Source organism: Nanorana parkeri, unplaced genomic scaffold (genome assembly GCF_000935625.1).
Source record: "Nanorana parkeri isolate BGI_ZX_2015 unplaced genomic scaffold, ASM93562v1 scaffold1837, whole genome shotgun sequence".
Classification (NCBI taxonomy): Eukaryota; Metazoa; Chordata; class Amphibia; order Anura; family Dicroglossidae; genus Nanorana; species Nanorana parkeri.
In genome coordinates this window covers 115108-125186 of record NW_017308105.1, presented here as the reverse complement: position 1 = coordinate 125186, position 10079 = coordinate 115108, and the positions used below count along the sequence as shown (strand labels likewise).

Below are 10079 nucleotides of genomic sequence, written 5' to 3'. Positions count from 1 at the left end.
GCTCAGTTCCTCTTCAAAGAGACTGTGGGGGGAATTTATCTGGAGCAGACAGAATCTGGAGCGAACCAATCAGCATCTCTCTGCAGTTTGCTCAGGTAAGATTTGAAAATGAGACAGAGAAGCTGATTGGTTGCAGTGGAAATCTGCTCCAGATTTAGTCTGCTCCAGTTTTGATACATTCCTCCGTCTGTCTATTAAAGTGTACCTTCCATGAAGAACAGAAGATCAGTTTCCCTGGCAGCCCCCCCACTGCCCAAACAAAATTAGCAAAAAAAATCTTCAGTCCCAGCTTTTGGGGCACACGACTGACATCACTGTGCCTTACTCCTGCCTCCTGGGATGGCTGGGCACCCGAAATCCCATGGGAATACATCCCAGCCCATTGCAGAAGTGCATTCTCATTGGACTAAAGGTGGTCAGGAGGCAGCAGTGAGGGTTGGTGACGTAAACCGCATCTCTCTGAAGCCGGGACCAAGTTGAAATTGTTTTTTTTGTTTTTTTTCTGCAATCTTTATTAAAAAAACAAAAATTTTTTTTTTTTTTACTAACTGGTATCCAGGCAAAAATGGGCATCTATCCCTTGCAGTGGTTTGGGGTGGGGATCAATAATAGTTACATAGTATTTGAGGTTGAATAAAGACATTAGTCCATCAAGTCCAACCTATTAGGATCTCATTCTAGGAGTACCTGTACCCAGTGGTGTATCTTGGTTTTGTGCTGCTCTAGGCAATACTAAACCCGAGCACCCCCCCTCATCCCTAATCTAAATTAGTCCCGCCCCTTCCTGTTTAAGACATTTTGCATAACCTGTCAGTTGTGGAATACAACTTGCACGGTGTATCTAGATTCTGACAGGTTGCGCTATCAGCGTAGCGGGACGCTCTAGTTCTACCTTTGCAATAGCCACCTTCTCTATTCCTGGCTTGATGGGCTCCCTAGTTCTGCAGCTGCAACACCGATCTTCTTCCTTAATATGATGGCCCCTTAATATGGAGATCCACCTGGACGAAGGTCACACACACCAATACATTGCACAGCACATTGACCAGGAAGAGGAAGGAGCTGCAGCATACATGTAGGAGTAGACGGCATAGGTGGACACGATGATCCCCCCCCCCAGTGAAAGAAGTACCAGCACTGGCAGTAATGTATGAATAATATATAATATAATTAGGGCTGGTAATGATTAAAATTTTCCTGTTCGATTAATCGAATTTTTTTAAAATCGATTAATCGACTAATTTCGATTAATTATAACGCACATACAGAGGGGGGTCTCACCAGAGCTTTGAGGGGGCCTCACCAGGGTAGCAGGGGTCTAACCAGCCTTGTTAGAACAACAAGAGGGCGCAAAACTAGGTCAGCTGACTGCCTGGACCGAACATATCAGGGAAGGTGACAGGAACAATAAATATATATGTATAATGTACTTATGCGGGTCTGGGAACCAGATGTGAACCGGCCTGTGAGGAGGATCAGGATGTCCAGAATGTATGTTGCATGGCAGCAGCCTCAGGCAATATATCAGCTGCCATTCAACATACATTCTGGACATCCTGATCCTCCTCACAGGCCGGTTCACATCTGGTTTCTTGAACACCCCTTGTGCACCAATTTTAGGTGATGGCCTCTAGTTTTTGTAATGGAGTTAATAGTTACAATAAGGGTTGTGTCCCACTACAAGGGTAGTTTCCATTTTCCCCAGTGTTCAGCTTTTAGGTGATCTTCTTCATTTTTTTCCATTATGGGTGTAAGTGTAATTTTCAGTTATTGGTTAACACTTGTCCTTCCTGGCAGAGAACGAGGAGACGGAAGGCAGCGACGTCCCTGCTGACTATTTGCTCGGAGACGTGGAGGGAGACGAGGATGAGCTGTATATGGTCGACCACGAGCATCCCCATCGTAAGTCTCATTTGCAGCAGCTGTACCTGCTGGTAAACAGAACCTTGGGAGGGGGAGACTCTCCTCCTGTATTTGTCCTGGTGACCATCGGGATGGAAAGTGATGGGAAAATCCAATATTTTTAGTTCTCACCTGAACAGGAATAGAGTAAAAATCTTCCAAAGGGGACACTTGTTACATTGATAACTCCAAGAGGCAATTTTTCTCCCTTTTTGAAGACATTTTTCTCTCTTCCTCTTCTGTCAACTGGACAGGCAGTGAAGGTAAAGTCACCCCAATGGCAAAACATTAGCCATTCCCTACTCTATACCATATCATTGTTTTTTATTTTTAAAGTTTTGGCTTTAGATAAACTTTATTGAAACTCGGAATTCAGCAAAACTGCCTGAACTTTATTGTGAATACAGTGGATAGTGTTAGCAGTTAACTGGTTTTATCTGTCATCAAGTAATGACTGTGATGGAAGCTGGCTGTGTTTACACTAAATGTCTAAACTATGCTGCCCTCAGCTTCCATCAGAGGCTTCTGACACTTAACAGGATCCTGAAAGATCTCTTGTATGCCAGATAGAGGCTGAGTGTATTTTGTATTGGGAGTCCATAGTCCATCATGTAACCACTAATATCCCTTGTGTCATGTGCAGCGGAGGAGCAGGAGTACGTCCTTCCCCAGGAGGCCTTCCCGCTTCGTCATGAGATCACAGACAACCCTTCGGCCCTGGACCACTTACAGGATAAAGCCGACTCTCCTCACGTGAGCGGGAACGAAGCTGAGACCATGTCCCTCACTCCAGTGGAGTCCTTCTCTCTCATTTCTATCTCTCACGCGCTGTATGAGAACCGCCTCCCCACTGACTTCTTCAACCCCACCGTCCGCGACATGCTGTGCTTCTACGCCCAGCAGGGTAAGTAGTCACCGCTCCAAGCTCGCTCCCGGGATGGACTACAATCTCAATACAAATTGGTAAACTATACATGAGATTGTAGTCCATCCCGGGAGGGAGCTTGGAGTGGTGACTACTTTACAACACACAGGGACCATGGGGAATGATAGTAGCCACCCTTTAGAAGGAAGGCCAGTGTCAGCACCAATTCAGAGGTGATTGGAGGATCTACAGCCGAGTGATACACAAATAAGATACATTGTTGTTAATGGAATACATGAATGCAGGATGTAACTCCTGAGTTTAGTGTCACATTAAGCTTGGAGATCATTCAGTAAACCAGTTCACTTCACTCCTGTCTGTCAGTAATGTGGTGATGCTGGAGCTCGGCAGCTATTGATTGTGGAACATTCTCCTTGCTGCCCCTTGCATACAACAAAAATAAGTTCTAAGGTCTTTCCTCACTGCCACCATTCATATTCAAACCCGCAATGGCAGTGTGACGGTGATTCTTCACAGATATGTCATCCGTTTTCCGGGTAACTCCCAGCCTCACCACACACAAGACTGGGAATATAGAGTTAGTGCAGGGTTTAATGGGCCTGTCCCCTGAGTGGGCATCGCCACAGCTCCCTGCATTTGCTGTGTAATGGTGCAGAGTTAGGTGCTGACATCACATTAGTGCAGCTCTCTGCAGTATTAAGGACTGCCCTTGGCCCAGTGAAGACCAAAGAGGAAGAGAACCCTGCGCATCATGGGCCTGGACTGAAGACTTTAAACAAAAGGTAGGCATAATAAAATACCACTGGAGATGACCCTCAGGGAGTTTTGGGGGGGGGGGGTTTGAGCCCAGCGTTAGGCTTTAAGGGTGTTAAGTAATCTTTCTGAATTTAAAGTGGACCTTGCAGTACAATGCCAGGTCTGCATATGTCTGGGCTCCCTCCCCCTTTAAACATCACCTGGTGTTAAATTATGCAAAATGTGCCTGCAAGGAAGTAAGTTGGGTTTATATTTGCCTTGCTCCCTTTTTTGTTTTGTTTACAGGCACATTTGGCACCCACTAAGGGCATGTGATTATTTTTTACAGGAGGAAGGTGCCTGGACATTATAATCAGACCTTGCATTGTTCTGCAAGGTCCCCTTTAACTTCAGTGTTTGCAGGCTAGCATTCATAGCCCACTGACTGCTGTTACTTGTTGCCTGAAATTGCTCTTTAAAAATGTTTTTCATATTATAAATGCAGATTGTGCAGATGTAGTTTGTATTTTATGATCCCAAATACCCCCCTTAATAAAGGTTGTGTGTCTCTATTATAGGAGCACTGGTTCACCTCCTACATCGACCTGTTACAGCGATTCAAGCTGTGGAATGTGTCTAATCAGGTGATCAAGCTGAGCACGTGCAGTGCCATCAACTGCCTAAACCAGGCCTCCACCACCCTCCACATCAACTGCAGCAACTGCAAGAGACCCATGAGCAACAAGGGCTGGATCTGTGACCGGTGAGAAGTGAAATAATTAACAGAACATAGTAGGGATGCACCGATACTGAGTATTTGGGCGAGTACTTGCACTCGCCCAATGCTCTGATACTTGCCTCCTGATACCGGAGCTTCCGGTCAGATGGAGATCTCCCTCTGACCGGCAGTGGTGAGGGAGCATGGGGCCGACTTCCTTTCCACGCAGGAAGCTGGGGGCTGGGTTATGACCGGCTTCCTGATTTGGCTAGAAGGCCAGCTTTACTTGTGGCTAGGCAGCCTGGCTTCCTAACCAATCGGGAAGCCGGGTGGCACGTCATGACTCGCGTTCCGGCTTCTTGATTGGAAAGGAAGCCGGCTCCATGCGGGTCATGACGTGCAGCCTGGCTTCCTGACCAATCAGGAAACCGAACAGCACCTCATGGTTTGCTGCCCTGCTTCCTGATTGGTCAGGAAGCCAGGCAGCCTCGGCAAGTGAAGCCATTGTTCTTTGCCTATGAAGCCGGCGTTCTAGCTCATCAGGAAGCTGGGCGACGGGTCATGATCCGCCACCTAAATATCGGTACTCGCAACACGATACTGAAAAACCGGTATCGGTGCATCCCTAGAACATAGCATCATGTGCAAAAGAAACATGTCAACTTTAATGTGTGTGCAGGCAGCTACCATCTTCAGCTTGACTTCAGCAATGGCAGCTTCCTTGTTTCAGACATTACAAGTTTACTCCGACCCTCCAGCTGCTGCGGAATTATAAGTCCCATGAGGCATTGCATGACTCCCAGAAGCAGATGCGTGATGAGATTTGCAGTTTCACCACAGCCGGCGTTTGCCTACCGATGCATTATTTTCCTAATGATACTCTGCTGAATTAGTAACCATTTCTCTGTCTCCCCACCAGGTGTCGCCAGTGTGCCAGCATGTGCGCGGTATGCCACCACGTAGTGAAAGGCTTGTTTGTCTGGTGCCAAGGCTGTGGACATGGCGGGCATCTCCAGCACATCATGAACTGGATGCAGACAAACTCCCACTGCCCTGCCGGGTGCGGGCACCCCTGTGAATACAGCTGAACATTGTATTTATGAATGTATATAGATGATAAGCAGCACCAACTGGTGTGCGAGTACACCACGACACAGGAAGTAGTTCCATTGTCCCCTTGTGAGAAAATGTGCCACGTAACGAGACTTTTTCCTACTTCAAGGGAACCTGTCCTTGCCTAAAAAGTGCCTAAAGTATTAACAGTGCTGAAGTGCTGCTGCTTGTGGTACTGTGCTGGGCTTTAGAATGGCCTTTCTCAACCGTTTTTAACATGGAGGAACCCTTGACATAACGTTCAGGTCTGGGGGAACCCCTGCTAATGATTATTATATCTACAGCTCACGGTACATTAGCATGGAAAGTAAGTTGTAGATATAGGAATAAATAAAAAGACAATGTGGCTTATTTTTCATTTTTGACAGCCAGGTACTGCTGCTTTATGACAAAATGATATTTAAATGAAATGGATACGAGGGGTAAGACCCCCTCACATTGGTGGTCAGTGGGCGGGGGGGACCAACTACACCGGTAGCCTGTAGGAGAAGGGCCCAATATCAAGGATGCCCTTGATATTGGTGGTCAGTGGAAGAGGGTCCCCCTGACGTTGGTACCCTTTGGGAGAAGAGCCCCATTAAACTGCTGATTATTGGGAAGAATGCTGGTGACATTGGTATTCATTAGTGTGAGGTGCATTCTTCCCTCTGATCAGAGGGAAGAATGCTCCTTACATTGGTCAGAGGTTTAAGGCAGGGGTAGCCAAAACTCTGGCCCTCCAGCTGTGGTGGAACTACAAATCCCTTGAGGCATTGCAAGATTCTCACAGCCACAGACACTTGACTCCTGGAGAGAGATGCATCATGGGATAAAAAAGTCTCTGAGAACCCTTACTAAAACCAATTGAATGGTGGTCAGGGGGGAAGGGAGCCCCTTACATTGGTGGTCAGGGGGGAAGGGAGCCCCTTACATTGGTGGTCAGGGGGGAAGGGAGCCCCTTACATTGGTGGTCAGGGGGGAAGGGAGCCCCTTACATTGGTGGTCAGGGGGGGAAGGGAGCCCCTTACATTGGTGGTCAGGGGGGAAGAATGTCCCTATTGCAGATGGCTCAAATGATCATTGGTTAATTATCTGAGGGCTAGTTCACACCAAGTGCGGAGTAGAGCAGTTACAGAACGCATCAAAAATGCATCCAATGTATTCCAATGGTATTTTGGGCTCTAGTTCACACCACAGCGTTCAGTTCCAGAGCGTGTGGAAATACTGCAGCAAGCCCTATTTTTTTCTGCTCTTTGCATGCATTTTGGTGCAGTCCAGAGCAGAATAAATGCATTTTTTCCACATGCTCTGGAACTGAACGCTGCGGTGTGAACAAGAGCTCAAAATACCATTTGATGCGTTCTGTAACTGCTCTGCTCCGCGCTTGGTGTGAAGAAACTCTGATACATGCCTTCCGTCAAATGAACACTTGCCTTCTAATCTCAGCCGCTGTCTTTTATTCCATCTCGGTTTATGAGGATGGGACATGTAGACATAAGTTCCAGAAATGGCATTCAGTATCTGATGATGTCTGTCAATAGCATTTTCACACCAGTTTGTTTTTTTCGAGACCCCTCCCCTCCCCCCGTGACATAGTTGTATTACTTGCTGATCCGCACAGCAGATCTGTTGTTTTTCCACTTCCTGTTGTAGGGTGACAACACAGTCGTGGAATTGCACAGCAGCCCTTTCACCCTGTGGACAGATGAGTCTTAAATGCGGTTGTTTTTATTTGGGAGAATAGGTATAAACCACATAAATAACATTTGGAAGCACCCCCTGGCGGATGTAAATGGTTTGTCGTCACTGCTACTTCTGCCAGACAACATGGCCTGTTACAGGAAGTGGAAAAACAACAGGCTTGGGCTACATTTACACAGATATCTTTAGGGGCGATTAGGGATCTCTGCGTCAGGAACTTGCAATTTCCTGCTGCAGGAATCCCTAATCTGCTGTTGGCACGTTCGATGCGTCCGGGAAGAGTGATTGGTCCCTAACCGCATGGAATTGTATTACAGGCAGCGTGCCGGCATTCAATTGCTGCGGCTGTCCCCTCATCATTCATTTGCATTAGGAATACTAGTATTGGTGCCGATACCGAGCACTCGTACTTGCCCAAAATGCTCCAGTACCGGAGCGTCTGGTCAGAGGGAGATTTCCTCTGACCGGCAGTGGCGTGAGGGAAAATGTTGCTGGTTTCCCGGCCCAATTGGGAAGGTGGGCGGTGGGCAATGACTCAGCACCTGGCTTCCTGATTGGCCGGCTCGATGCTGTGTGGCCAACTCGATGCTGATTGGCCGGCTCGATGCTGATTGGCTTCCTGGACAATCAGGAAGGCGGCCGGCGGCTAAAGACCTGGCTCCATGCTGATTAGCCGGGAAGTTGGCTTCTCGGCCAATCAGCATGGAGCCGGGCAGCTGGTAATGACCTGCCTCCCGACTCCCTGATTGGTCGAGAAGCCGGCTCGATGCTGATTGGCTGGGAAGCTGGCTTCCCGGCCAATCAGCGTGGAGCCGAGCAGCAGGTAATGACCCGCCTCCCGGCTTCATGATTGGTCGAGAAGCCCGCTCAATGCTAATTGGCTGGGAAGCTGGCTTCCCGAGAAATCAAGAAGCCAGGCCGCGGGTAATGACACGACGCCTGGCTTCCTGATTACCTGGGAAGCCGGCTCCATGCTAGCGGAAGTTCCGGTATTGTTACTTAGCATCGGTGTGTTCGGCATATAAATATTGGTAAACGCCAAATTAGCGATTCCTGACGCAGGAATCCCTAATCGCACCTGAAGATATTATAAGGTGTGAATGGGGTCTTACTGGCAGGATCAACTTGTAATAGAAGCATGTGACAGGGAGAGCAAAGTAGAGACCGCTGCGTGAATACCAGTGACAGGCTGCATTGTATATGTATTTTATTATTATACCTCCAGTTCTCTCTGTCATTTTGATTCGTCAGGACCCCGGCGATCACGCGTACACCCCCCACTAGCCCGGCTCTGCTAGTTTTAAGCCGGACGATGAAGTCGTCATTGTCCTTGGTATAGCCGTGTTTTATACTTTGTATTTATTACGGGCTCTCCTGCGTCTTTCTGTAACAATCGGCTCAGGTTCTGCCTGCGCTCCTCCAGCCTGAGTGGTCACATGTATGTACAGTGCGTGTATATAGTTTTACACAGTAAAATTGTAAACCATGCAGCCGTGTTTTGTCCTTTTTATTACAGATTTGTGGCCTGGAACTGATGAGATCGAGTGAGCCAGAAAACCGCTTTGGTTAGCTTGGAATTATTATTATTATACAGGATTTATATAGCGCCAACAGTTTGCGCAGCGCTTTACAATATCAGGAACGCATTACAATCGCAATAAAATTCAAGACAAGATGGTAAGGAGGGCCCTGCCCCCGAGGGGTTACAATCTTAAAGGGAGGGGCAAGTGATACATAAGGAGGGAGCTGTGTAGGGATGAATTGTCTGAGAATGTGATGGTTGAGTGGTTAGGTTGAGGTGGGATAGGCTTCACTGAAGAGATGTGTCTTAAGGGATCGCCTAAAGGCAGTCAGAGTGGGAGACAGACGGACAGGTCGGGGTAAAGAGTTCCAGAGCATGGGGCAGACTCTAGGGAAGTCCTGGAGGCAAGCATGTGAGGAGTTGATGAGGCAGCTGGAAAGTTGGGATATAGTTGGGAGCAGAGCTGTGGACGACTTTCTAAGTGGTTGTTATTGTTTTGAATTTTATCCCCTCACACTGCAGATATACAGTATAGCTATGGGGCTCACTCCAGATCTCCTGAGACTAGTGGTCAGAGGCGGCAGTGCCTGAGATCTCACACTGCAGATATACAGCTATGGGGCTCACTCCAGATCTCCTGAGACTAGTGGTCAGAGGCGGCAGTACCTGAGATCTCACACTCCAGATATACAGATATGGGGTTCAGGACACCGGCAGTGCACTGCTTTTTTTCAGGAGGATTTCAAGACAAAAAAGGTTTTTTTTAATTTTTTTTATTATATTTGCCCCGGACATACAATATACTTTAACATGAAGGACAGGAGCATTGAGAATGGGGAGGAGTCGTAGTTTACAGGGGTCATTTATAGCAGCTGCAGAGTTTGCTGACATTTTTGCTGCCGCCTTCATAGTGGAAGTGATTTGGGTGGCTGCATCACTTCTACATGCTTGGGAACGTAACACCCCCCAGGTGATGACTGTGATGCAGCAAGTGAGTATTTGCACAGTGAGAGCAATCATTCTCTGGCCATCCACCAGTAACTAAGGCCTCATTCACACGAGAAAAGGCCGGCACGTACAGCCTCATGCTGCGTGTGATTAGTACCCCTGTCCTTCTCTATGGGACTACGCGGCCATACCCTCACCCACCCTGCACGTCGGTGCGGTTGTCCGTACTCGTACGCTGACAGGATGGATCCTGTCTGCGTTCCAGTCGCAGACCCGTAGGGACTTGCAATTGGGGTGAGCGCAGGGCGGCATACGGCCGTGTACTCCCTTAGAGAAGGACAGGGGCTGCGTACTAATCACACGCAGCACCTGTCCTTCCTGGGAGCTGCCCGATACGGCCGTGCACGCAGCACGGAGCTGTACGTCCCGACCTTTTCTCGTGTGAATGAGGCCTAAACTGAAGAGCTGGAAAGGCTTTTAAAGCGCCGCCTATGGGCAATTCTGGGTTTTGTCTGCTTTTTTTTTTTTTTTTTTTTATTTTGTGGGCGCCGCCCTTAGTTTTGAGAGATGACAAA

The 10079-nt window shown here is 48.0% G+C and overlaps 1 protein-coding gene across 1 annotated transcript in view; it reads left to right on the top strand.

Moving 5' to 3' along the window:
* Positions 1-10079, top strand: part of WDR24 (WD repeat domain 24) — a 23118-nt gene that overhangs the window by 6187 nt on the left and 6852 nt on the right. Inside the window, exons 6-8 of the mRNA XM_018571787.1 lie at positions 1798-1902; positions 2546-2813; positions 6395-6401. Of these exons, the coding sequence (XP_018427289.1) occupies positions 1798-1902; positions 2546-2813; positions 6395-6401 (380 nt within the window). The remainder of the gene's footprint in view (positions 1-1797; positions 1903-2545; positions 2814-6394; positions 6402-10079) is intronic.